This window comes from Pezoporus occidentalis, unplaced genomic scaffold (genome assembly GCF_034315485.1).
Source record: "Pezoporus occidentalis ecotype Australia unplaced genomic scaffold, CSIRO_AGI_Poc_V1 ctg102, whole genome shotgun sequence".
In the NCBI taxonomy this organism is placed as follows: domain Eukaryota; kingdom Metazoa; phylum Chordata; class Aves; order Psittaciformes; family Psittacidae; genus Pezoporus; species Pezoporus occidentalis.
Window position 1 is genome coordinate 1,350,280 of NW_026912801.1, and position 27,888 is coordinate 1,378,167.

General features: G+C 57.8%; 1 protein-coding gene across 1 annotated transcript; it reads left to right on the forward strand.

Moving 5' to 3' along the window:
- On the forward strand, positions 1 to 27,884 carry FAM222A (family with sequence similarity 222 member A). Its single transcript, XM_062615557.1, has 3 exons — positions 1 to 90; positions 14,505 to 14,635; positions 25,449 to 27,884. The coding sequence occupies exons 2-3, from the start codon at positions 14,554 to 14,556 to the stop codon at positions 26,648 to 26,650; spliced, it is 1,284 nt and encodes a 427-aa protein (XP_062471541.1). The 5' UTR covers positions 1 to 90; positions 14,505 to 14,553; the 3' UTR covers positions 26,651 to 27,884.
- Positions 27,885 to 27,888: the final 4 nt, after the last annotated feature.

Here is a 27,888-nt window from a genome sequence, read left to right on the forward strand (position 1 = left end):
CGCCGCCGCTGCTGCTGCGCGGCCCGGGGGGGGCGGCCCGGAGAGCCCCGCACCGCAGCGGCCGGAGCCGGCCCGGATCCAGCTCTGACGGTAAACGGCGGCGAGCGATGGGGAGGGAGGGGGGAACGGGGGAGGGAAATCACCGGCGCCGTGCGGAGGGGGGGGGGGGGGGGAGGACCGGGGGGGGCTCCGGCTCCTGGGGCGCATCGGAGGCGGCGCCGCCGCAACGCGGAGCCCGGCGGGGCTCGGTTTCCCCCGGCCGCGCAGCCGCGGGGAAGGAACGGCGGGGTCGGAGCTGCTGCCGGCAGCCAGGGCCCGGCTCGGCCGTCGCTACCGGAGAGGAACGGGAGCAACTTTTGTGGTTTTGTTTTTTGTTCCCCGTTATTTTTTATTTTTAATTTTTTTTTTTAAATGGCTTTTTCGGGTCGCCCGACTCGGGAGTGGAAATAAAATATCCACGGGTGCCTCCATGAGGAAAGCTGAGACACTTCCAGCGGAGCCGTCCGGGAGCTGCTGCTGCCGTCCCTTCCCCACTGGAAAATAGGGGATTTTCTCCTCGCCCGGAGAAAGGGGCGGCGGGGAAGAGCCCAACGGGAACACCGGAGCGGGAGCCCCGCCGGTGCGGATACCGCCGGTCACCGAGGAGCCGAGAGGAGCAGGATCCAGCGGCGATGCTTCACGGAGAATCCCGTCTCCCCGCCTGCCGCCACCGAGCACGCATCTCCCAGCACAAGCCCCGCTGCGGAGGGAGCATCCCTGCGGCATCATCTGGATCGCTGGGAATACGATTCACCGAGGCACCGTGGTTCCCAGGAGCTCATGGGCATCGCTGCCGGGCGTCCACCGAGGCTGCCAGCGGGGCCGAGAGGGTTGTGCCGCCTTTCCGGCTCGCTCCCGACCAAACCCGAGGTGTTCCCGTGGTCCCAGCATCCCGATCCGGCTCCGGGGAGAGCCGCCAGATCGTAGGGATTGAATGGCCGGAGAGGCAGGGCCTGGATGCGGGGAGCCGGAGGCAGCTTGCTGCAGGTGACACCGTGCCACGGCTCCGGCCCTGCGGGTTTATTCCCGGGAAAGGCGGTGGGGAAGTTTTACATCCGTGCTTGGTGTTTTCCAAGGGGGGAATTTGCTCGGCATCGGGCAGCGGTGGTTTGCCTGGCCCTCATTGTCGGGGCACAGGTGGCTCTGTAAGGAGGTTTTGTGTGTGTATATGTGCATCTCCCTGCTATAGGGATGCTCCTGTTCGGAGGCTGCAGGCAGCTCGCCCGGGCGGGCGATGTGTTTCCATGGAGGACAGAGCATTCCGGGCCATGGGGGTCTGCGGGCAGGGCAGAGCCATGCGGCTCCTCGCTAGGGAATATCCTGCATCTTGCTCGGGATGATTTGGTGGGATTTGGCAGTTTTGTACCTTCCCGTGCCCCTGTGGTGGGGTTTTGCCATCTGGTGTGCCGGGCTCCAGTGCTGTGGTGGGACCGTGGCTGGCAAAGCCTTGGCACACGGGCTCCTGTGCTGGCATGTGAGGTGGGAAACATCCCTGGCAGGGGGTACGTGGGGATCCCGGCTCCTCGGGAGGGACTTTTCCTTATTAAGGATCCATAAGACTTTCAGAAGTGGATTTTCGGGTGCTTGGGTGAGCTGTGGGCTTGGGTCAGGCTGCCTCGACGCTGTAGCAGGAGAGGGAAGCTCTCACCGCGGTGCCTTCTTCTGACCTTGTGTGTAGCCCTGGGGGAGGGAAAGCCTGGCTTTTCGGGAGTCTGGCTTCTTATCCCGGCTTTAGGAATGAGTGGGACGGTACCGGTGGGGCACGGAGCAGTGTGGGCTGCCAGAGGAGCCCGTTTCAGCTGAGGGTGTCATTAAAAGCTGAAATATCTCAATTTATCCCCAGGCTGGAGCTGAGAAGCCCACGGAGGGAGGAGATGGGGTGGCTGCTGCTGGGGGCCACATTATCTCGGGTTTCAAGCCTCTCTGGTTATCTGCCTGATTTTATGCCTTGAACACGCATCCATCCCTGGGGAGCCTGTTCCCTCCTGGTGCTGCGTTTTGATCGCAGGCTCCTGCCCTGCCTAGGAAGGGCTCTGGGTCCGAGGACCGAGGGTCTCTGGTGTCCCACGACCCCGCAGCAGTGATCCACACCGAGCTGCTCCCGCCGTGCCCGCAGCATCAGCGCCGGGCTTTGCATCCTGCCAGGCAGCTGAGTTCATTTCGCCTGAAGCGGGTTTCCCTGCATGGCCTGAACTTGTGCTGGGAAACCTGCGGTGAAGCCTAAATGTTAGGGGGGATCCAGCCCTCCCTGCGCCCTCCTGCTGCCGGGTACCAGGGATGCGGCTCCGGGGCGATGGGGATCAGAGCAGGACATCTTTCCCGGCAGGATGCGGTCTTTTGGGGTGGTGTTTGGTGCTGGGGGAAGTGGGGGGGCCGCTGCCGGTGCCCCCCCCCGCAGGGATGCTGCAGCTGGTGGGGGGAGGATCGGGGGCTGCACCTGCAGGACCCCGCTCCCGGCCCCGCCGGCATCTGCCGCCGCATGTCCGTCTGCAGCGGGCGCATGCATGCAAAGAAATAAGACATTTCTTTCTCTTCTGCCTGCGCATTCCTCAAAAAGCTAATATTCATGAAAGGTAATTCAATCAAACCACGATGCCTATCAGCTAATGCCGCAAAGCTGGCGCAGGGGTGAGAATGGGAGCCAGGAACACAAAAGCCCTGTTTTATTACCTCCTGCTTGCCTGAGAATTGCTTTTCTCCCTCGAGTGAGCCGGCTAAAGCTGGCTTTATTATGTTAACCTATTTGCGTGTCAAGAGCTATTGTGCCTCTCTTTATCTGTGTTTGTATTTGCTCGATGCAGGGAATAAAAGGACGAGGCGAAAATGGATGGCTGGTCAGTGCTTTGCACTCTGGGGGCACTGATTGGTTGCTAAGTGATTTGCATCCCCGGTAATCGCTTTTATCTCGGAAGGATGTCGTGTATAATTATAAGCCTACTGACATCTTTTGAAATCTGCCTAATGGGTGTTTTTAATTTACATGGGAAGCAGGGGCTATTTGTGTTGCTCTGATTACAGGTTGTGTGCCAGTGGATGGTTTAAAAGATAGATATTTCCAGAGCCTTGGGGGACTGTGAGTGACGAGGCTGTGATTTTTTTTGGCCAGTCCCTGCTCTCCCAGGGACGGGTGCAAGAGCAGAAGTCACTAGGTGTGAGTTTGGCATTTTAACCTCTCAGCTCCCCACCGTGCAGCTTGGGGTGCTGCTGGGCTGGGTTCCTATAGTCACCCTGTGAAATCAAGCTCCCCTTTGCAGCCTAGAACAAGGTTTTTTTGGGGGGGGTCATGCTACTGAGCCCTGCTCTGGGCATCCAAGCCAGCGTGGTGGTGATGGTGATGCTATGGGTCAGCAGTGGGGAGCTCAGTGCTGGTGCTTCCCGGTGCTGTAGTGGAGCCACAGCTGGTGGGTCACTTAGAGCAGATAAAGCTCCCGGTGAGCTGCGGTCTTATTGCCAGCCCTGGGCACCTGCACCCGGCCACCTCCCAACCCAGGGCCACACTGGAGCCTCCTGAGGAGTTAACGGGGTTCTTGTGTGCTAACGGGGTGTGCTCCTGGTGTTGGGGCATTGGCAGCAGTGTGGGTGCATCTCTTGGGCAGGCAGTGGGATGTGTTGCTCCAAGACCATCCTGGGTGTGCTCATGCACGGAGCAGCCCTGGTGTGCAGAGCAGGATTGCGGTGCTGTGCTAGTTGTGTGCTTGGCTTTTCTGCTTTGCACCTCCATGCTGGTAAATCAGCCCAGTGAGACGAGGGATGTTGGGGTCCTTCCTGGGGCTCTGTGTGCATCTTGAACATGCAGAGGTCCTAATGCGAGGTGGGTGCTTGTGATGGGCGCAGGGGCTGTGCTCCCTCTGCAGCCGGTGCTGGTCTGTGTGAGGGCCACAGAGCAGGGCCTGGAGGCAGCTCACCCACAGGGCCAGCTTGGCCCGGCTACCTTCCTCCTCCTCTTCCTCTTAAACACCACAGTGGAGCCTCAAGCGCACCCAAGCGCGTTCCCCAGCTCCCTCTGGCCACGCACAAGGTGACCCCATCAATTTGCAGGGCTGAGGCAGTTTGATGGCACCGTGGGCAGCACTTGGAATGGCGAACACGGGGCACGGGGGAGGCACTGACACGGTGGGATGAGCACCGCCGGAGCGGGTGCCCTGGAGCCGGGGCACTGCGCCCTCCCGCACGGGTCCTGTCGCACCCGTCCCGGCGCCCGCGCCGCTATTTATGGCTGGCTGTAAACAAACTCCCAATGAAAGAAAGTTAATGACCTGAGACTGACGGGAGCCTGCTGGGAGGTTTTATAGCCCCTGGGACTCCTTTTGCTGTGGAGAGAATACATCAGCGGGTTAACCCAAACCGGCGAGAGCAGTGCGGGGGCCAGGGGCGGCCCCAGCATCAGGAGGCGTTGCAGAGGGGCTGGCCCTGTGTGAGGAGAGGGGTTTTGTTGGGGGGACCCGTCTCTGGACCCTGTCTCTATCCCCTCATGTGGGACCGGGGTGTGCAGTCCTATGGAGGAAAGGCACGTCCCAGGGTTGGGGTTCTCTGTCACCATCTGCCTCTTGTAGGTCATCTCTGCTAGAGCAAAGGCTGGCTTAGCGTCGCTGGTAACCACACACTAATAAAGCCTTAATACCCTGCAGCGGGGAGGTTTTGCTGTCAGAGAGAAATATTCACATTGCTGCCAAATTCAGCCTTCGTTGCACAGCAAGAGTGCTGTGGGGGAGATGGGAATGATGCGGCGTGGGGTGCTCTGCAGCCCCCCTGTTTAATGCCGTGTCCCGGCTCACTGCAGGGTGGGAGTGTCGTGGTTGGTGCTCTCGGGGAGGATGGGATGGTGAGCATGGCACACGGTGCCCCGCTCGCTGCCTGCTCCCTTCCCTGCAGCCTCCATCTGCACGCAGCGCTTGATTTACCGAGCAGAGCTGGCAGTTAAACCTGACAAATTGAAGGCGGTTTTAAGTGGTTCAGGTTAATTAATAGTCAGGGAAGTATCAATTTTTTAAGGGATGCTCTTGGCTTGCAGGGAGGGCTGGAGCTTGGCTTTCCCTTTGGAAAGCAGCACCATCTGTGTGGGTCCCCCCGGCAGGGGGATGGCGCTGGGCTCGGTGGCATCGCTCTTCTGACCCACAGCCTTGTATTTCTGCTTAAATATCCCCCCTTGTGTGGCTGGTGAAGGAGGGACGGGATCACCCTCATGGCTGCAGTGCCAAAGCCCCACTGCCCTTCTCGGTGCCCTTTGGGGTCTGGTTGTCCCCTCTCTTTCTGTGCTGGGAGGTTTGTGCCCTGGAAGCACCATAGTGCTCTGGTAACCGCAGTGCTTTGGTTGTAGCTACCTGCAGTGGTGCAGCCAGTAGCCGTGGTGTCCTTGCCCCTATGGGGGACCCATGGTGAGCACCAGTATGAATAGGACCATCAGGTTTCATCGTGGGCTGGGACTGGGAGTTGATGTGGATGAACTGGAGCAGCATCCAGTCCTGTTAGTTCGTGCGTGCTTGACGCAGATGCTCGCATCTGCTCACATCTGGTGAGCTCGAGGCGTGGGGATGCTGCCCAGGGTTCAGACTTTAAAAACATAATGAAATAAGCTTAAACTTCGCTGTAAGAAGAAGATTTGGTGCTGTGGTGGTCTTGGTGTGCAGAGATGGGCACCTCCAGGCTGTGCCTGGGCTGGGTCCCAGAGCAGCACAAAACCTTTGCTGGAACATGTGCTCCATCTTTCTCAGCCCAGACTGGGATGCAGGTGGAAGCGGTGGTTTTTCAGCAGCCCTAATGCTTGGGAATATGAGAGATTAAGGTTAGTGACCATTTTTTAACTCAATAAAGGGGAAGACAAGCTGGAGTCTGCAGTCCAGAGATATAATTAGTTCGCAGCAGTGGTGCTTTCTTGATTTAGCTTCAGAGAGCAGAACAAGACAAGGATGTTATACCCAATTAGCAATAACATACAGGCTGAGCCTCGCTAGGTGAGATAACAAGCCAGTTTTATAGCTCTTCTTTACAGACTTTTTTTGTTGGCAAGGGGGGAAAGGAGGAGAGGGACCGAGTCTTTATTCCTTTTCATCTGGGAACTATTAATAGTGAGCTCAGAAAGCCCAAAGCCGAGTGATGCATTGGCCAACACAGATGATAAAGAGCCTGGAGCTCCCTGTCTGTCCCAGAGGGCTGTGTGGTGGCCCTGGAGAAGGCTGGGTGGGTGCCAGCTGTGGCAAGGACACAGCCAAGGGCCACCCACACACCCTGGATGTGTCTTATCTGCTGCTGCGATGGTTTATGGCACGTGGACGGGCAGCATTGATCCCTGCCCAGAGGGGCCCAGTGCATGCAGGGCGGTCGTCGGTGCTGCCCTGTCCCCATCCCCAGCACTGTAACCCTGGGCCATGTCCCCCGTCCCCATTGATGTGACCCGAGCTGTGTCCCCTGCTGGGTGACCCCCGGCCACGTCCTCTGCACAGCCCCGGTCAGATGCCGGCTGCCAGCGCCACGTTCCCACTTTGTATTGTGGATCGATGCCATTGATTTTTCCTCCCCTGTAAACCTGGACGGGTCGGGGCTGCGCAGGGGAGGGTTTTGTGCTGCTCTGGCTCTGGCTCTGCTGCAGCCGGAGCATCCTGTGCTGGTCTCCACAGCCCACCCGTCCTCCCGCGGGCCTCTGTGCAGCGGTGAAGCTCAAGGACATCCAAAAAGGCAGTAAAAAGTCTGGGAAGCTCAGGCTTTGTTAATTAGCTTTTAATAACGAGCTCTGCTCTTAGTGGCGGGGGGGTTGCAGGTGGCTCTCCCTTCTCGCTCTCACCATCAGCCCTTCCTGCAAGTGCTTGGTGAGGATGTGGTCGCTGCTGGGGTCCCGGCTTCATTTGGGACACCCATGGGACCAAGGCGGCCCAGTGCTTCCCTTAGGGCGCAGCCAGGGTGGGGACACCCCTCACCCTGCAGCCTCCCCTTGCTATGGGGCAGAGCCAGCGGCTGGGGCAGGAGCATCTCCCCTTGCACACACAAGGGCGGATGGGGACAGGGGTGGAGCGGGGGGGGACGACACAGCCCGGCCCTCATCCCCACCAGGAGGATCCGCATTGCTGTTCTCCGGCCCTATTAACACCCCCCCCCCCCCCCCCAACAATCATCAGCTCTCGTCGCAATCATTGAGACTATTAGGGAGAAATGTTGGCTCGCAGCTCATGTCAGACTTTGCGTTCTGCTTTGCAAACGCGCACAATTAATGCCAATCAGGCGGGGGAGCAGCCAGCTCGCAATCACGGCTGCTCCGGCGCGGCTGTCAGCGCGTCCCAGCCCGCCTCGTACATTTTCATACAATCGCTATAAACAGCGGAGGGGAAACTCCTCGTTCCTCGCCAGCCGCGGGTATTGTTCTCCCTTCCTTTTAATTACTCGCCATTCAGCAGCTCCTCCGGCCTCGGATCGGGGCGGGCAGAGCAGGGCTTTGGAAAGCAAAGAGAGGAATCTCAGCCGTGCCTGGCTTTCCCGTGCAGGTTGTCTGCAGCTAAAGAGGAAAAGCCTCGTTAATTCTTTGTCTTTTTCTTCTCCCCCCCCGCCTCATTGCATTGTTTTCTCCCCTCGGGGGCACAAGCTGGTCCCTCACCCGCAGGGAACCCCGAAAGCAGGGTGAGCTTGGGAGAAGTAGAGGGGGAAGAGCTGGAATTATGTGACCGGATGGTGGTATAATCCTCGTTACAAAAGTACACATCAATTATAAGAATTCCTACAGTAATCTCAGAAATCTATCTTTTCTGCTGAACCAGCTCATTAAAGAGCACCATTCATTTCCATCTCGCCGGGTGAGAAGGGTTTAAATCTCCAGAGCTTTATATCACCAAACAGACTCAGGGTGATGGACTCTCGTTAAATATTAAAAGAGCAAAGTTGATTTTTATTATTTTTTCCCTTTTTTTCCCCCCTCTTTTCCTTGAGACTGACAGCTCAGACGAAGCGTAAGGAGGTGTGAGGGTGGTGGTCCCCACCATGCATAGCATCCCCATGTATCAGTGGGGTGATGCTCAATGGGTGTCTTTGAGCACCCCATGGCTCCCCTCACCCCCGGGCACCAGCCAGTGCCATGGAGGAGGGAGGGAGGTTTCCTCAGGCCACCCTGGCAAGCTCCAGAGCCTGCGCCGGACCCGGGCACAGGCAGGGCTTTTGTGTGCCCGGGGGGCAGCGGCCGGCTGTGGGGTGAGGGACGGGCACAGAGCCCCTTTGTGTGCAGCTGCACCCCGCGGCAGCGGCGACGGGGCAGGCTGCGGGGACGGGGAGCAGCGGTGGCAGCGGGGAGCTGGTACCTGGGGATGGGGAGCGGGATGCAGGGATGGGAGCAGGCCCCAGGGCCGGCCGGGGTCGAGGGCGGTGCGGGGCAATGTGTGCGCTGCCGCCGAGGCTCTGTGCAAACACATTAATTTGTTTTCTTTCTTGCCTCGCCTTTCAGGGTAATTGGTTGCATTTGAAGCCTTTGTGAAAGCCTTTGATTATAGTAATTTCAGCAGCGCGATCTACCCTGGATTCCTTCGTCAGATTCTTTCACAGCCCCGGCGCTCGGGGCTGTAATTACCGCGTGGCGTGCACCAGGCTGTGGTGCACGGTGCAGCCGGACGGGCTGGGCACCGCCACCGCGGTGCTGCCGTCATCACCACGGCCACTCCAGGTCCCCTGTTGCCACAGCGAGGCCCTGGGGTGGGTGCTGGGGAGCTTTGGTCTCTGAAGTGTTGAGTCTGTTGGGTCTCGGGTGGGGATGTGGGTGATGCGTGCACCCAGGCAACGGATGGGACCCCGGCTTGGGCTCCTAGTTCGTGGGGTGCAGGTTGATTTAGTTGCTGCTCTGGAGACCTCCATGCGGCTGCTTGGCTTTCCTGATGGTTTCATCCTGTATCGCTGCTGGGGCTGGTACCAAAAGTCTGTGGAGCATTCTGAGGATGCTCTTTCTTCTGGGCATCATCCTCTTGGCCCCTCTGCCTCCATCCATGTGCAGGATGGGAGGCACGGTGTGACTGTGTCGGCTGAGTCAGGTTTTTGCTTCAAAGCCCCCCTGGGGCAGCATGTTGCTCCCACAAGGCACCAGGCTAAGAAGGGATATGCCCTTACAGGCAGGTCCTGCCCGCGCGCTGCACTGGGGTCCCGTTGGGACCCAGACGCACTCCAGCAGAGCCAGGCTCTGCCAAAACCACCAAAGGAACCCGAGCGGGGCCCTGACCTTTGCTAACGGGGCCGTTCCCCCCCTTCCTCGCTGCTGGCGTTGCGCTCTCAGGCCCACGTCATGACCTCCTCTGCAGCGGCGCGCCAGCCTCTGCCACTTCCAATTACCCACGCCTGCTCAGCCCGCGCTCCTCCCCGCACCAGCGCCGGGGCTCTTCCTCCCTGCAAGCACGGCAGCGGGTTGGGGGGGACGCTGCAGCAGGGTCCCTCGCCCTCCCTGCTCAGGGAGCCTCGTGCGGTGCTGCCCAGGGCTCTGGCTGCTCAGCCCCCGGGGCACTGGGGACATTTGGGTTTCTAGGATCATTATTAACCTGTTCGAGAGCTGTTCCCGCTCGCAGCTAAAATAGATCTTTAATCTCCGCTCAAAATAGCTCATTTGATGAGAGGCCTCCTTCAAGCTGACACATAAATTTAACCAGGCTGCCCGAGCCCTGCGCGAGGATGTCTGCAAGTGCTCAACAGCACTCGGATTGCTGGGGTTTTTAATGCCATCATTAGGGACACAGCTCCTGCCTTCTTTCTTCCATCAGGTCACTTGTACTGGTTGGGAAGCGATTTGCCTGTGTCCTCTGCCGTGTCCCCATCCCTGCCCCTCTTGCGAGCTAAGGGATGTTTTGGGGTATTCTTTGATGTTGGTTTTCTTGAAGGGGTTTCTCCTTGGAGCTGCTGCAGGAGCATCTCCACTGGGATGTGCACCTGCATCTGCGCTGGGATGTGCACCCCATCCGTGAGGTTCTCCCCGCAGGCTCTATCTTGCAGGACGGGGCATGATAGAGGAATTGGGAGGGGAGGGACCCCCCGGGCATAGAGCTGAGTGGGGTCAGACCCATAAGCTGAGGGCACAGCTCTGTGGGGTGCCAGTCGAGTCTGGGCTCACCCCAGTCACCTTCCCCATAGGACACAGGTCACTTTCCCAGTGCCTCACTCTCCTGCACCCCGGCGAGATCCCAAGCAGCAAAATAATCACTTCCAGCATCATTATCCGTTGCAAACCCCAGCTTCCAATTTTAATCAGAGGAGCTGGTGTTGCTTTAAGATCCGCGGGTTTTAAAGATCACAAGAGGGGTTAGAGAAAATTACCCTTGACTCTTACATGCTAATGTAATCTCTAACCAGATCTGCAGCACTGCAGCTAAAATTGCTTTTTAGATTAACATTTAATTATTAACAGGGCCCCCTGAAAGGCCCGGGGCTGGAGCGCGCGGAGGGGAGCGGATTAGCAGGGTGGGATGGAGCGGGAGGGAGGTCGGTGCCGAACTCGCTGCTCTGTTTCATCCTCTGCTTGCTGTGATTTATGGCGGGGTGACCTTTCCCATCCTCGCCCCTTGCAGGGCTAAGATGCGGCGTCGCTCACCCGGTACTGTGTCCCCTGCGTTGCCGTGGCACCATAAATCTGGTGCTGGATGGGAGATGGACAGGAGCTGGCACAACCGTGGTGGTGCCAGGCGGCGGTGCCAGCCGGGGTCCCGGTTGCCTTGGGATAGGATGGGCCCCCTCTGTGTGCTGAGGGGAAGCCTTCCTCCTCCAGCACCTCCTCACCCTTGCTGTCTGATGGGAAACCAGTGTCTGTGAGGACCGGGGATGCTGGCAGTGGCTATGATGGGGCTGCTGTGGGGTAGCCCCGATGTCCATGGGGAAGGGGAGCTCCCTGGTGGGTTTCTCCGTCCCAGCAGTGAGGGATGAGGGCTGAGGTGGCTGTGTTGTACTCGGGGCACCAGGGACCAGCAAGAGCCTTTGCTTAATTTATCAGTGCTGCCAGCTTGTGAGAGCGCTGCCAGCCTTGGCCCCGCTCCCACGCTGTCTGTCTGTCTGTCTGGTGCTGTCAGAAGCCTCCTGCTGCTCTCCTAGCGGGGTGACCCTGTCACCTCCTGTCCTTGCGCCGAACCCAGCGCTGCTTTTAATAGCAGGAGTGGGAGACACGGCGCTGTGACTCTGCAGCATCCCCGCTCCTTCTCCCCTTCCGAACCCTCCCTTTTTAGGTGGTTACACCCCAGAACGCCCCGATAAAGCTTGTGCAAGGGTGTGCATGGGTTGCACCAGAGCCTGGATGGTGACCAAGGGCGGCTCTGCCGGGTCTGCAGCACGGACCCGGTTCAGGCTGAGACTTTAAAGATTCCTCTTTTCTGTTGTTCCCCCCCTCCCGTCACATTTTCCTTTATCTAAATCCTCGCCTGCGAAAGCCTCCATCGACAGCTGCAGGGCCTTATCTCGCCGGAGGGACCTTCGCAGGGCTCTCGTAGGAGATAAGCCCGATTTATCAGGCACTGATGTCAGAGGAGGTGCCAAACCCTCCCGGCGCGGGGGCTTTAGGCATGGAGGGTGTTGGGTTTGTGTTTTCATTAAAGTCACAAAGTCCTTGGGCTTATAAATAGAGCGATGGAGAGATTGAGCTCCGAAATTACCCTGCACGGGTTGGGGGGGGAAGGAGCAGGCAGAGAGGGGATGGAGGGAGTGATGCCAGCGCTGGGGAGCGATGCTGTGGGATGCGGGACTCCTGGGGGACCCTGCTCTGGATGTCCCCAAGGGACCCCTCTCGCCATGTGCCGCTGGCTGGGCCGAGGCTTGGGGTGGTTGGGCAAAACTGCTGAGTGTTGTCTTTCCTGCCACAGAAGAGCCAGAGCAGCTTGAACTAAATCGGATCCTGCTGATTGGAATTAGTTCAAATGCAGATGGAGCTAACTAAGCCGGCGCTAAGCATCGGGCCAGCCCAGTGCCCAATTCCCATCAGCTGATTCAGGGGCTTTGCTGAGCGGCATTAGTGACATGCCACCGCGGCACAGATGCCCATTGTGCCGGCGCCCACCCTCTCGCCTACGCGTGCTTTAGGGGCTGGGACAGAGGGCTGGGGTTGTGGCATGTGTGGGGTCATGGTGGTTATGATGTGTGCCTCTTGGGGTGGGGTGGAACGCAGCATAGTTGTTGGCATACTTGTCCTCACTGCGTAACGGTGGGAAATGGGGACAAACCTGGAGTCTGAGTTAATTGGTGGCTTTATTTATCATGGAATCATGGAATGGTTTAAGGGATCTTAAAGCTCATCCAGTTCCAGCCCCCTGCCAAGGGCAGGGTCCCCAGGACTAAGGTTGCCAACAGCTCCTGTGGCCGGCCATCAGCACGGTTCAGCCCTGTCCTGGGGCTGCATCCTCACCCTCTGGTCAGCACCCCGATCGGTGGCTGTTGCCCTGTCCGCTCACCCCACGCCACCCCCATCCCTGGGGGCTTTCTCCTTGCCCTCAGCCCTGATTCCCCTGGGAATCATCAGGGACCCGATGCACGTCTGGCATCATCCCCAGCCCCTGTTTACCAGGGGCACGGGGGCAGCGTCCCGGCGCGGAGCTGGCCCGGCTGCAGGGGAGGCGGTGACGTCCGCCCGCTAATCGGCCAGATGGTGACACGGGGCAGGACGCCAGCCCTGAGCTCACTGCAGAGCTGGGGCTCAGGTATGGCCAGAGCTGATGCCATCCCATAGGGGCCATCCCGTGGGGATGCGGTCGGAGCGGACGCAGAAGCGCTGCGGTGCCAGCGCGCACGCAGGAGCTGTGTAATGAACCCCGAGTCCCGGCGGGGAGAGGCGAGCTCCCCGGCAGTCAAGTGCGCTCGCTCAGCCTCTGAATAAGAAGCACTTCATTCTCTTTTCAAACTGTATAATTTCTGCCTGATTGTAATGGCATATTTTAAAATTACCAGAAATCGAAGCCAGAAAATGGATAGGGCTGCTTTTACTGCGAGCTGCGTTAACAAAGGAGATGTAATGCATGAAATAAAAACACCTCCCTGCCCCCCTCCTGCTTTTTTTTTAAGACAGTAATAGGAGAAAATTGGTTTTGAAACTGAATAAAAGTCCCTTTCAGAGGAAATCATTTCTTTCAGGGTACCTTTGCTGAAAGTAAAATAGTGAATAATGAAAGGTGGTTACATGATTGTCTTTCATTTAGAGAGCGCGAGGACAGATGGAATCTGGGAGAAATGCACGATTGGAATAATTGCATGGTAACAAGGCGCTTGTTGTGAAATTAGTATCTTAAGAAAGTAGTGAAAAAGGCTTTTACTCATGAATACTTCATTATTAGGAGAAAACAGCACAATTTGGGTTCTCCAGACACCTGCTTCGTATCAGATGACTTCCTCCTCCCCGCCTGCTCCTCACACCTTTCGATAATGAGTCTCTTCCCTTGCCCCCTGCTTTGCAGCACGGAGGGGATGGGGGGAGACCCCCATAGCACCCTTGGGCAGAGCCTGGCCTCGGCGCTGATATCCCGTTGCCAGCCTGGGACCCCCCTTGCCTGGTGGAGTGGGGCACGGAGCGGGAGCAAGCGGGTACCATCACCTGCGTGTCCTCGCTGGCTGCAAAGGCGTGTTTTGAAGGGGGACGTTGAGAGCGGTGGAGCAAGGAGAGCCCCGGGCACAGCTCTGGGACCAGATCTCTGCTGGTGTGAACCCAAGGCCACCGCCTGCTCCCCTGCACGTGCTGTTTGCCAGCACTGAGGCATCCGGGAAGCATCCCAGCTGGCTGCCGGAGGATGATTCCCCCATGATGGAGCACGTGAAGTGACGGACCCGGCCGTGACCCCCATCTGTGACCTCCACCTATGACACTGAGCCATCAGTAAATGTTCAGCTGGGAGAGCAACGGCTCCGAAGCTGCGATGCCGGAGGACCGGCACCGCTGCCTGCTTTTCTGCTGCTCCTGCCCACGTCTCCCTGCCCTCTCCAAGTGGGAATCTCCCTCCCCGCGCCAGCCGGAGCAGTGGGAGGGTGTCAGCAGCAACTGGTTATAATTCATGCCCTCGGTGGCGGCTGCCGAAGGACGTACAATGAGCAGAGCGGTGGCGGCGGTGACTTTGGCTTGACCCCTCCGGCTTTTGTCGAGCAGGTTTTTGATGCCAGCTGGGAGCTGGCGGCAGATCCCAGGACCCCGATGGGATTTTAACACTGCCTTTCCCCAGCCTTGCCCGGAGCCGGCGGGATCCTCTATTGCCAGGAGGCACCGATTGGCACGCTGGCACTGGTGCCGGAGGGGCATCCCGGCTCTGCCCCGTTCCCGCTGGGAAGGGTGGGAAGCTTTGCAGGGAGCACGACTCGCCCGCTGAGCCCTTCATGTTTATTTTATACACATTCATATTTCTTTAAGGCTCCCGGAGTTGTTATCCGTGAAGGAGGGAAGGGCTCTGAGCAGCGTGCGGCGCCGGGGGCTCCTGCTGCAGCTCCATTGCCCAGGGAGAGGCCGGATGAGCAGGATGGTGATGGGCAGCTCCTGACCGGATTCCCTCTCCTCTCCGCAGGGCACAGGCTGGCAGCGGGGCCGGCGCTGCCCGCCCGGAGGCCAGGACCATGCTGGCGTGTCTGCAGAGGACCCAGAACCCCCCAGCCCAGCACCTCGCCTGCCCCAACAAGGCGCTGGAGCCGCGCAAGTGTAAGTGCCCCGGGTCCGGGGGGGGACACGCGCAGAGATGCGCCCGCTTTGATGCTGCTTCCCCTATTGAAAAAGACATTTCTTTAACCGCTGATAATTAAACAGAGCAGCAGAAGCGGGGAGGGAGGAAGGAGAGGAGATAAGCAAATTAAATTGGGTTGCTCTGGTTGATAAGTGGAACTTCAGGACATGTTGCAGAGCTGCCTGGAAGCGGCGCAGAGGATGCTGCTGTCGCCTGCTCCGCAGCCCCCCAAACCTCCCCATCCCTTCCCCCCCTAATTACCTTCCCCATTTGGCTGCTGCTCGCCTTCCCCCAGAGCTGGCCTTTCAGATAAGCTGTAAACCAGTTACATTAAAATGGGATCCAAAAGGTCACTCCAGCAAAGCACCTGTCTCTCCCAGCCTTTGTCTCTCAATCCAAACCGTGATTAAATGTATATTTAATGAGCCTGCTTTAGGCAGGCGTGTTTGACCTCCCCGGCTGGGAAAGGCGCATTAAGATTCTCAAGTGATGAATGTGTGTTTTAAAGAGGGGAGTGGATATTTTTCTGCTGGTCTCAGTTGGATTTTTAAACATTGCTGGCTGAAGACAAATCAGCTGCTAAAGCTCTGCTTGTTAGGCTGTGACAGCCCCTGGGCATTTGTTTAATGATCTCTATTTTCATGGCGATCTGTTTTTCCCCTCTACCTGGGTACCCTGACTGGGGTTTAGGGGATGCTGGGGACCCGCAGCATCACTCTGATAGGGTCTGGCAGCACGGAGGGTTAGTTTTTGGGGTGAAGCTCCCCAGGGTTTGGCACAGCATCGCGGCCGGGAGCAGGGTGCCAGGCCAGAGGCAGGGTGATGGGCGCCCAGGTGTTGCAGGCAGGGAAGCACACGTGTGTGTGCATCAGTGGTCACAGGGATAGGTGGGATCGGTGCCTCCCGAGGTGTTTGTCCCCAGGCACCCAAAGGGGTGTCAGCAATCAGGGGGTCTCAGCGCAGATGCAAAGCATTTGGGTGCATGTGTGGACCCCGTGTGCTTGTGCCACACAGGAGCTCACGGTGCTGCTCCGGTCGTCCCTTTGTTGGTGTCTGGAAAGGAAACAGATGTTGCCTCATCCATTGCGCCTGAGCAACGCAGGGCTGGCACCAGGCTCTGGCTCCTGGTGCACTGCGTTGCCACAGGTTGTTAGCTCAGCCATGCCCACACGCTCCGAGACCCATGGCAGGGTTTTCCAGAGGTGTTCGGCACTGGGAATCTCTGTGTCAAGTCCAGTGTGATGCTGAGGTCAGGATACATCCACCCATCCCAGGCTGAGCCCAGGGCCATCTCGGTTCATGGGGATGAAGCCCAGGAGCCCACTGCTGCTGGGGAGGCTGGTGCTCCCAGGTGTTTCCCACCCTACCATAGATGATGCTAAAGTAAGGTTTGGGGAATGGGAGCCCATACGGGGTGTCACCAAGTCACCCAGGGTAGGGGGGCCCGCTCTTGGAGGGTCCCATCCCTGCGGTGCTGAGGTCTCTGAGCCATGCTGATGGGAGGAGGGTGAGCTGCAAAGTCAGTCCCCAAGCGGGATGGAGCACTGGGGCTTCTGGCTGATTGCACCACATCCCTTGGGGCAGGAGCGGGCTCACCCGAGATCCCTGAGGCTCGTCCCGCTCCAGATGTATCCCTGCGGTAGATGGTGTGCAGTGGCAGCCAATATCCCTGCCTGCCCCCCCCCCTGTGCCGCGCTTGCCGCTGGGTGCTGCCAACCAGGTCACCTTAATCAAAGTTTAGCTGCCTGCCTGCTCCGGCTCATTGCGGGCAGCCCCAGCGCATCGCTCCCGCTCCTGCAGATTAAATTGCAGCTGACATCCAGGGCCACGCATCCGGCTGGGAAGATTTCCCCTCCTTTATTGATGGCACCTGCGGGAAGCGCGGCGCAGAGGGGCCGGGAGCCGGGGCCGAGCCCCCTGCACCTCGCCACCGAGCATCCTCTTCAAACGAGGCACAGTTTAGAAGTGCCTCTGATTGCTTAATTTGCTCCTGAGTATCTCAGTAATTATCTTTATGGGTCTTATTCCTGTCCTCTGGCATTGTTTCTGTGGATATTAAATGAGTCTGGCTCCGGGCGCGCTGGCCGTCTGGCCCGGCACCACTGTGAAATCCTATTACCCTGCCCGCGCCGCTGATTAATTTTGGTATTAATTTCATGTAAAAGGTGAGCTCAGTAATTCCACCCGTGCTGGGAGCTGCCGGCCCCGCTGCCTTCCCCCCCCCAGCTCTGCCCCTTGGCTCTCCCCCTAATTGCTGTCCCCCCCCCACCTTGTCTCAGTGCCCCACGTGCCGGTGTGGGCTCGCTGCATCCCGTGAAATCCATCCTAGTAACTGCTGTGGGTGACTTTGCTGCGGTGCCAGTTTATGGCAGCAGCCTGCTCCCCTTGCCGCTGATCCCAAAGCTGCATCCTGGCATGGCAGCGATGCATCCTTGAGGATGCAGGAGGGTGCCTGGAGCCCTGCCTGCATCCAGCCGAGGAGCAGGAGCCTGCGGAGAAGCAGCATCCTCAGGAAAATATCACGTCCAATTAACTCCAGCAGCCTGGTCCCTTCTGATTTTATTCTGTGCACATTACAGGAATCCTGAGCTTTATTTAAATTATAAATCAAATAATACCACTCTCGGCTTGGCCCACCTCTGCCGCTCCTGCTCTCTGCAGCGCTGTCGCGGTGCCTTGTATTTAATTACATGTTCCTGTCTGCGTGCCCTCCGTCAGCCAGCACCATGCTGCTGGCGTGAGGCTGTGGGGTGCAGGATGAGTGCTCCTGAAGGCTAACGTCACATCTCACCACGAGCATCCTTCTGGTGAGGCTGGGGCTGGGGGGCATAGAACCATAGACTGACTGGGTTGGGTTCAAGGGACCTTAAAGCTCCTCCAGCTCCAACCCCTGCCACGGGCAGGGACCCCTTCCACTGGAGCAGCTTGCTCCAAGCCCCTGTGTCCAACCTGGCCTTGAGCACTGCCAGGGATGGGGCAGCCACAGCTTCTCTGGGCACCCTGTGCCAGCGCCTCAGCACCCTCACAGGGAAGAGCTTCTGCCTGAGAGCTCATCTCAGTCTCCCCTCTGGCAGGTTCAAGCCATTCCCCTTGGCCTGTCCCTTGTTGGTCCCATGGGACCTCAGCCCAGTGGGAACGGTGTGAGAAATGGCTCCTAAGGGATGGTAGGAGCCAAGAGCTGGGGCGTTAAAACCCTAACGAGAGGCGGTGCCAGGGACCCAGCTCCAGGGTCACCCATGCTCTCACACTGACCCGTGGGGGTGCCTCTCATCAGTGATAAAACTGTTTAATTGCGTATGGGATAAACGGGTTTTAATGGCTCCTCATTCCCCAATTCTGCCGATTCCAAGGGCATTTTCATTAGAGTAGCTGCAGCGAGGCTCTGCTTTCGTACACACCCATAAAATATCATTTTAATTTCATGAGGGGTTACACATGAGTGAAGTAAGATTAATTCTTTCATTTCCAGTTTCTGGAAGGGATCGGTTAATGATGGCTCTGTGTATTTATATGCGTGCCGTAAAAAGGAGTTCAATTAACTGCCCTGCCCAAAATGTGCTGTTGACTTGCACTTTCCTTGCCAGGAAACGCTGCAAAGCTGCTTCTCAATGGGTCACGTGCGTGTGTGTGTGTGGGGTGGATGGGTGAGGATGGGCTGCTCCGTGCCAGGGCCACCGGGTCAGAGCCCTGGTGTTTGCGTGGGATTCACTCATAATGCCCCAGCACATGATGGGGGTTTGGGTTGTGTCCATTGGGCATGGAGCAGGTTCTTGGGTACCAATGGGGCTGTGTGGGACTGCAGACCCAGGGATGGGGCATCTGCTGACATAGGGGTGCCCATTCTGCTCCCCTGAGCAGGGATGGGGTCCCATGGGCACCAGCAGCCACATTTGGGGTGCAGAATCTGTGTATTAAAACCATTCAAATGCTGATTCACCATCGGTGACCAAGCAGAGGGGCCGGGGAGTGGCTGGGAGGAGCTGCAGTGGGGTCCCTCCTCTTCCTCTTGGTAGAATGGCACCAGGGGCCATCAGGGTGGCATCAGGGCTGTACTGGGGCTGTGTTGGATGACAGAAGGGTGGCGTTAGGAAAGCACTGGGCAGCAGTGGGGTGGCACTGGGGCTATATCAGGATGACGTTGGGCTGGCATGGGATTGCGTTGTGTTGGGGTGGCCTCAGCGGCATCAGGGCTGCGCTGGGGCAGTGTTAGGTGGCACTGGGGCAGTACTGGGGTGGCATCGCGGTGCAGTTGGGGTGACCCCTTGGTCTCTTAAGGGTGGCGCTGGGGTAGCATCAGGGCAGCACCAGGGCATCCTCCAGCGCGGTGCCGCTGGGCTTTGCCGCGCCGGTGGCGGCGGTGCGCTAATACCTCGTGGAGGAGACAAATGGGAAGTGACACGTGTGTGTGTAGACGGGTATTTGTGGTGACGCTTTGACTGCAGATAATAAAGTGCTCGCCCTGAGGTGATCCAATTCAGCAGCCGCCTCGGCAGAGCAGCGCGCCGAGCAGGGGGAGAAGAAAGGGGAGGCAGAAAAGGCCCGCCTGAAATGACATGTCAGCCTAAAACGGGAGCGCGTTAACGGATGAAGAGCTGGGGACGGCGGAGCCCGGCGCTTCCCTTTGTGCTTTGTCATGAATTCCGTTGTCTTTGCAGATTACGGCTCCGGCGCGGGGTTTGCCACCTACGGTTATCCAGATGGATTTCTCCCACTGTTATCTCTGGAGTTGGTTTTCATTGAGGCCCCCGGAGCCGGGGCGTTTGTCTCTCATCTCCTCGCACCGGGGGGTGCTTTTAGGGTCTGGGGAGTGTGTGTGTGGGGGGTTCTGCAGCAGGGATGCAGTGTTTCGGGGGGCAGCAGCAGTGATGCTGAGGGTGATGGTGGTTATGGGTGGCTGCCGTCCTTGCCGGGGGTCCAGGGACCCCAACAGCATCCTGCCTCTGTGCTACCCATCCTGGGGACACCGTCACCATAGAAACCACTGCTCTTTCTTCACAGTGTGACAGCAGCGCGACCTGCCTGGTGCGGGGTGAGTGGTGCAGGGGTAGCAGCATCGGTGCCCCCCTCTGCACCCCAAAACCAGCTCAGGGCTGGGTGCTGCTCAGGGGTGCCCCCCTCTGGGGGTGCTGGCTGCCCCCCTCTGCACCCCAAAACCAGCTCGGGGCTATGGTTCACTGTGGGTCTGGGCATCCCCCAGTGACCCCCCCAGCTCCAACTGGGACCCCCGGTGATTTGCCGTGCTCCCGGTGCCAGCACCCTGCTCTGTGCCACGCTGGCAGCCGGTGCCAGCCTTGCCATCTGTGGCTCGGACCACAGACTTCAAGGACTTCCTTGATTTGTGAAATACACCAGGTTTTGTTTGTTTTCTTCCCGAGTATTTTCCAAACATTGATGTTTCTTCCAAGTGTTTCCCAAATATTGATATTTCTCCCAAGCAATTTGCAAATATTTAGGGTTTCGCTCTCCCAAAATCTGTTCCCACTGTCACAGGCAGAGAAAAATGGGATTTTGGATGCTTTTTAAGGCTTTGGAGACATTGGGATCTCCGTGCTGCGTCCCCGCGGAGCCAGGGGACGAGCGCTCGGCTCTCACAGAGTTGAATTCATTTGGAGGCTGCAGCCCTGTTAGTTTTTAATGGGAGCCATTGGCAGGTTGATCGCTGAGCAGCTCCTCCTGCATCCACCCCCTGCTCTCAGCATCGCTCCCCTTCCCACCTCTGCTAATTACACATCCTGCCTAATTGCTGCCCTTTTGCCCCTCTGGCTCCGGGAGGCAGAGCAGGAGCAGAACCCAGAGCTTTGCTTTCCAGGGTGGGAGGGAGGGTGAGGATGGAGAAGGACAGAGAGGATGGGGAGGGGGAGGATGCAGGGTGACCCCCATGAAATGCCCTTTCCTGGAGGGAATGCGGCAATGGGACCACATGAGGGCAGAGCAATTGGGGCTTCATGTTGTGGTTCAAGGCAGAAAACCATGGCCAAGCCCTTGGGTGTTCCTTGTGCAGGGTTGCCTGGAGATAGGGGTGAGAAGAGTTTTCCTTTGGGGCCATAGGAGGCAGGGCTCAAGCAAGGCACCAGGTAGCTTCCATCTGCAGCTTCGCCATCAGCAGCTTGATAAGGATTTACTGCCCAGATTCCTTCTTTCATTTATTGCAAGAGATTTTAGTGCTTTCGATGTGTAAAACTCAGGTTTGTCCCATCTTGTCTGGAGGAGGAGGGAGGGGATGGAGGCAGGGATGCAGTGGCTGTCTTTCGTGTGGCTGTTAACCGGTTAGGTGCCATGTGCTGCTGTTCGGGTTGTCCGTGCTGAGTCCTTGCTCAGGGCTGTGTTGGTACCAGTGCTGATTCCCAGGACGTACCCCAGTGTCCTGCTCACTGTCCCCTTCCAGAGTGGGACAAACGCCCTGGGGAGTGCAGGGTCTCCTGCAGCATCATGGCCTGAAAATTAAAGCCATAAATTGCTGGTGCAGGTGCTCACCCTCATCCAGGGAAGAGGGGGCTCAGGCAGGGATGCTGCTGCCAGCACAGGCCTGGGGATAGCAGGGGCTGTGGGAGCAGCACGAAGCATCCTTCCTGTCCTTCCTGGTCCTAAGCATCCTTCCTGTTGCCAAGCATCCTCCTTGGTACCAAGCATCCCTCCTGGTACCAAGCATCCCTCCTGGTACCAAGCATCCTCTCTGGTGCCAAGCATCCCTCCTGGTACCAAGCATCCTTCTCATTATCAAGCATCCTTCCTGGTGCCAAGCATCCCTCCTGGTACCAAGCATCCTTCTCATTATCAAGCATCCTTCCTGGTGCCAAGCATCCTCCTTGGTACCAAGCATCCCTCCTGGTACCAAGCATCCTCCTCATTATCAAGCATCCTTCCTGGTGCCAAGCATCCTCCTTGGTACCAAGCATCCCTCCTGGTACCAAGCATCCTCCTCATTATCAAGCATCCTTCCTGATGATGCACTTCTTTCCCGGTGTTGAGCATCCTTCCTGGTGCTGAGCATCTTTCCTGGCGCCGTTTTGATCCCCAACTGCTTTCACGGAGCAGACGCCGATTCCCAGAGCCCCGATGCAGCTCCTGTGAGCTCCTCGGGTGCCGAATTGTTCGCCTGACTGACAGCTGAGCAGCACAGACAGGTCTATTATTGCTATGGGGCCCGGGCCCCGCGGGCCTGCAATTTAGGTCTGCGCTATTAACCTTGCCTTGTTCTCCACTTTGTAACCGCTTTAGTGCCTTTAAAAGTGTACGGTTAAAATCAGGGTTAATTAGGGGCCCGGCAGCTGGGCTTAACTGGCGCCCATTGTGTCCCAGTGGAGCCAGGCTGGGGTAATTGGGGACTGTTGTGGGTTTGTGCTGGTGGACTCCTGCGAGCACAAGCCCTGTATGGTTGGTCTCTGGTTGGCTTTGGTCTCTTCCACCCTAAGGACGGCTTTGGTTTGCTCCCTTCCCCTCCTTTCTCCCCATCTTTCCTTCTTTCCTAGCGCTTGAGGATTGTGGCTGCAGCTGGACGTGGCGTAGGAGTGTCTGGGGATGCAGAGGATGCAGGGGTAACAGGGGATGGAGAGATATCAGGGATGCTGGGGAAACAGGGGATGGAGAGATATCAGGGATGCTGGGGAAACAGGGGATGGAGAGATATCAGGGATGCTGGGGAAACAGGGGATGGAGAGATATCAGGGATGCTGGGGAAACGGGATGGAGAGATATCAGAGATGCTGGGGAAACAGGGGATGGAGAGATATCAGAGATGCTGGGGAAACAGGATATGGGAGATGCTGAGGAAAAAAGGGGGTACAGGAGATGATGGTGATGCGAGGGATACGGGTGATAGGAGGGATGCAGGGGTATGGGGGATGCAGGGGTGTGGGGGATGCAGGGGATACATGGGACACAGGCAGTGCATGCACATGCCAGGAGAGGCTTTCGGGGGGGGGGGGTGTGTTTCTCAAGGCACCCCCATCGCTGTTGGACATTTTGCTGCTGGGGGCACAGCAGGGCCAGAACTCTCTGACCCATAAAGAGGGATTTATTCCGGCTCGCAGCACCGGTGGGGTCTGGGATTTACATCTGTGTCTGGAGCCGGGTTTGGTGGCCAATTTGCTGAAGTAAAAAGTTGTTTAGCTGGAGGCGTAATCTTATAAGCCTGTGCTGCCATTATAATGGCTTCTCGTTTCTGCCTGGCTTTCCAATAATGCTGGGAGCAGGAGCTCGGAGTAATATAAAAAGCCATCGGATTATTACTGCGGGCAATGCATTTTCCATTTACAGTAATAAAATACTGAGGAAACAAAACAATTTAAAATTCCAATAAAATTCAACCCAAATCTTTGGCTGCTGAGCAGATTCAATTATTTAGCTGTTATTGAGTGCAGGCTGGGAAAATAGAGCAGGTCAGGGAGGGAGGGAATGCTCGGAGCGGGGAGCATGCTGGCCGCATCCCGTGGGAACACTGCTGAGGGAGGGAGCCAGGGAAGCATCGCTGTGGATGGAGGCCTGTCCCTGTGCCCGGTGCTTGGATTTAGGGAGGAGATCCCGGTGTGATGGCTCCGATGGTCCAAGTGGAAGAGGTGCCTGGTGAGTGCTGGCGGTGGCCAGTTGGTTGGCTGGGGAGAGTTTGCCTCTTGCAGTAATTGCATCCCATTGGAAAGCTGGAATTGCATCCCATTGGAAAGCTGGAATTGCATCCCATTGGAAGCAGGAATTGCATCCCATTGGAAAGCTGGAATTGCATCCCATTGGAAAGCAGGAATTGCATCCCATTGGAAAGCAGGAATTGCATCCCATTGGAAAGCTCCCTGTTCGGTGCATCACCCTCCATGTGACAGCACACCGGGCTGGAGGCATCTCACAGCCAGCCCAGCTGGTGCAGAGAGGTGACAAAGGCTCTCCCATCGGCCGGATCGCTGTTGGATGCGGCATTCCCTGGGCACACACCAGCACTGGGGATCACGAGTGGGATACCCTTGGCCGGGCTTGGCTCACTGGTGTGGGCAGCTCTGCTGTGCCACTATATGCTGCATGGGGCTGTCCCAAAAGCATCGCTGCTGTCCCAGTGCTTGGGGATGGCTTTTTGGCCACGGTGGCCATGGGCGATGCTGCCTCCCTCCTCTCTCCATCAGTGTCCCCTTTTCTTTTAATATTTTCCCTTGGAAAGGAGCGTTTCCATGGAATGGGCTCATTAGGGATTCTGCAAGTGTCACCAGCTAATTAGTGTCGTGTTAATTGAGTATTCACGATGCTGCCACCTCCAAGGACAGCGGTGCCGGCGTGAAGGGGAATGCAGATGTGCGTGGCTCCGTGCACTGTGCCCATGCTCCTGTGTGCCCCGTGCAGCTCTGCAAGGCCACCCGGGCTCCGGAGCTTCCCGGAGGTTGGATGGTCCATGGTTGGATGGTGCAGGCCGGGATGCCATGCCATAGGGAGCTGCGGTGCCTCCTGTCTCTCCCGGCAGCTCCATTAAATCCTGCTCAGAGTCCCTGGTTTTAATTGGCTTAATACACTCGTTAATAACAACGTCTATTTAAGACACCTGTAAAAAGCCCATAACGTTTGCTTAATGGGGGGAATGGCTGGTGAGCGCTCCGCCGTGCTGCCTCTGCAATTACTGCTGCACTGCTCGGGAGGAGAGGATGGGGAGAGGCCCCGCTCCTGCATCCCCACACAGCGCGCTGAGTCCCGGTCCTAACGCTGTTCCCGTGTGTGCGGGCAGCATCCCTCGGAGTAGGATTGAGGCAGGCCAGTGTAACGGCTCGGTTAGGTGTGCTGGATGCACCTGATGGCGCAGCTATTCCACGGTGACTTTGCCACCATGGAAGCACATGGTGGCACCAGGAATCGCTGGTGCCGGTGGCATCCGGAGCTAAGTGCTCCCTTGCAGGGACACTGAGTGTCTGCGGTCCCTTTCCCCGGGTACTGTGGGGATGTGCTGCTTGAGAGCATCCGAGATTGACCCGCATCAGGGGAAGGGCTCCTCATTAAGGGGGTCGCAGCCCCAAACCCCCCACTTTTGAGCACCTCTCCCTTGTAAATCCTGTCTCTGGGGCACACATTGGGTCTGGCGTTCCCGGGATGCTGCAGGCATCCCTTAGGAGGGCTGGGGGAGCAGACATCATCCCCTGCATGCTGGCATGTGTGTGCATGTGCCTCTGTATATGCATGTGTGTGCGTGGAGGTTTTAAACACCTAATTTATTCCATCTATTAGATAGATTTTGTAGATTTAATCATTTTCACAGTTGGTGGCTCATTGGATACTCAAGATAAACTCCAAATGAAAGTATAATGGGTACGACAAATGAGTTTTCACACCAGAATGGCAGAAACTTGCTCGGGAAAGAGTTTGAAAGGAACAAAACTAGATGCATATATCCATTTTTTTCCCCGGCAGTGGCTTTTGCTGACTCCAGTAGGTTACCACAGTTAATTTCACCAGTTTTGTTCATCTGTAAAATTGCATAAAAGTGACATTTTTGTGCTCATTATAGGAACTGCTGATTTATGGCTGGTAAATGCAACGCTCTTCCATTTTTGGTGAGGTTCTCGTAGCAGCGCAAAGCACCCATGAAATTGCTTGTATAATGTAGTTTAAATCCAATCTCGGAGAAAGATTCCCCCGTTGGGTAAAGTGACATTTCCATTCTCCACACCGAGTTTATTTTAGGCCACTTACAAGTGGCTCCGTCAGCGGGAGGGGGCAGGTTGGTGCCGTGACCTGGTTTCTGCCGGCAGCGGGTGATGCGTGGTGGGGGTGCCGGGTCCCCGCTTCCCCAAGGCACCGGATTCACCCTGTGCTTCGCTCCCGCAGGCGAGACGGCGGCACCGATGCATTCCCCGCGCTACCCCAGCCCCGCCGAGCTGGATGCCTACGCACAGAAGGTGGCCAACAGCCCGCTGACCATCAAGATCTTCCCCACCAACATCAGGGTCCCCCAGCACAAGCACCTTAACCGGACGGTCAATGGCTACGACACCACGGGGCAGCGGTACAGCCCCTACCCCCTGCACGCCGGCGGCTACCAGGGTCTCCTGGCCATCGTCAAAGCCTCCGGCAAAAGCGTGGTGAAGAACTCGGAGGGGAAGCGGACTAAGCTCTCGCCCGCCCAGGTCGGCGTCGCTCCCTACCCCGCGTCAAGCACTTTAGCTCAAGGTCCCTCCTGCGCCGGGCAGCTGAGCTACCACGGTGGCCAGAAGCAGCTGGAGGGTCCCGTGCCCCCCAACGTGACGGTGGCAGCCTCCGTGCTGCCGCTGGCGGGCAGGAGCCTGGCGCTGCCGCCGTCCAACCTGCCCTCCATCCAGAGCATCATCTACCAGATCAATCAGCAGTGCCAGGCGCAGGGCGCGCAGCCGGGCTGCCCGGCCGTGGTGGCCGCCAACCCCAGCCCGGCCAAGCACGGCGCCTTCACCGGTGCCTACGCCGGCGCCGTGCTGCCCGAGTGCCGCAAGGGCGCCGAGCTGGCGCTGGGCTCCAACCCGACCGCGGCCCTGGCACCCAAGGCGGGGGTGTACCCCGAGGGCATGGACTACCTGGTGTGGCAGCAGAAGCAGCAGCAGCAGCAGCAGCACCTGCGCATGTACAGCGGGGGGGCCCTCAGCAAGTCCCCCGAGTCGTGCGCGGCTGCGTCGCGGCCCTACGCGCTGGGCGGCGCGGCCGAGAAGGTGAGCTCGTCCCCGTTGAACTGCATGCACGGCAACTTCTCGGTGGGGCAATACTTCGCCCCTCCTTGGAACAGCATCTTGGTGACCCCCAACAGCGACTGTTACAACCCGCCGGAGCTGGGCGCCGGGCCCCGCGAGCTGGGGGTGCCCCCGGGCGAGGGGCTGCCCAGTAAGACCCTCTGCAATACCTCCATCCTCAGCAGCAGCCTCCAGTCCCTGGAGTATCTCATCAATGACATCCACCCGCCCTGCATCAAGGAGCAGATGCTGGGCAAGGGCTACGAGACCGTGTCTGTGCCAAGGCTCTTGGACCACCAGCACGCCCACATCCGCCTGCCCGTCTACAGATAAGGAACCGATGCTGCTTTTCCCAAAGCCAGGGCGAGGATCCCGGCACGAGCCGCGCTCCCCGCGCGGGGCCCGGACCGCGGCAGCCATGGTGGCAGGGGGACGGGGATGGGGACACACGGGGTCGGCTGCCGAAAGGGCTCCCGGGACACTGGCATTTCCCCGGGGTCCCCAGACTGGATTCACCCGCATCCCGCCGGGAGGACCAAGGACCGCTTGTCTATCTCTATAGCTCAGAAATCAGTTTTATCTCCACGAATGTGAACAGGGAATCGCTACGAGTTGCTGCTATCCAGGGAGAGGAGGCTCCGACCCTGCGGGCGCCCGGCTGGCTCCGTGCGGGGCAGAGCCCCCGTGCCGGGCTCACCGCAGCCGGTGCCAGCCCGGTGCCCGCAGGGAGCCGGCGCCTGACCTGTAGCTGAAGTCCGTAACTTGCACTGCTTTGATTAAAGCTAATAACTGGGGACAGTCTGGAGGCTGTTTAAGAGGAAACCACTTGAAACTTGAACAGATTGTTTTGTTCTCCAAGTTCTGTTATTTTTTTGTAGTGACTAGGCTGTACATCTACGTGTTGGCTGCTACAGAGTCTCCTCACACCCCTCTTCCTCCTCCTCCTCGCCCGGCCCCGCGTTGGCCACTGGCTCCTATTCCCGTTCAACCAAGGGGTTCAGTACCCCCTCCCCAGCCCCTTTCCCACCCCAGGTCTCACACTTCCAGGCTGTTCCATTTCCCCCTTTACTGTCAGTTCTACCTTGGTGCTGGGTTAGAGGTGACCGCGGTACCGGGGGCACTCGCATACCTCCTCCTTTTCTCTTTTCAGTTCCGAACCGCTCATTAGGGTCCGTTCTTCATTACGTGTAATGACGTCTTTAATAGAGTTACTCATTCAAAAACAGCTCCACACCACAGAGTACAAAGTGTTTTCGATGTCTAATGGATAAAGAAGGAAAACTACCCTGATGAAGCCCAAGGTGATTGTGCTCGGAAGAGAGGTACTGTATCCCTGAAAGGCCTGTTCAAGCACTAAGTGCATTTACAAATCTCTGAGAATGTTTTTTCTTTTATACTAAAATTGACCATTATATTCTACTGTGAGAAGTGCTGCTGCACTTATATTGTTTTAAAACAAATGAAGAAAAGATAAAAAAAAAAAAAAAAGAAAAGAAAGAAACACAAAACCCACAAGCCGTGTGTCCGGATGGTGTTTTTCCCAAAGTAAAGCCAGGATATCGCTGGATGTG

Excerpts from the sequence above, each read along its gene's own strand:
- FAM222A (XM_062615557.1), top strand. The coding sequence starts at position 14,554 with ATGCTGGCGTGTCTGCAGAGGACCCAGAACCCCCCAGCCCAGCACCTC. Across the intron at positions 14,636-25,448 it reads GGCGCTGGAGCCGCGCAAGT|GCGAGACGGCGGCACCGATG; the intron begins GTAAGTGCCCCG and ends TCGCTCCCGCAG.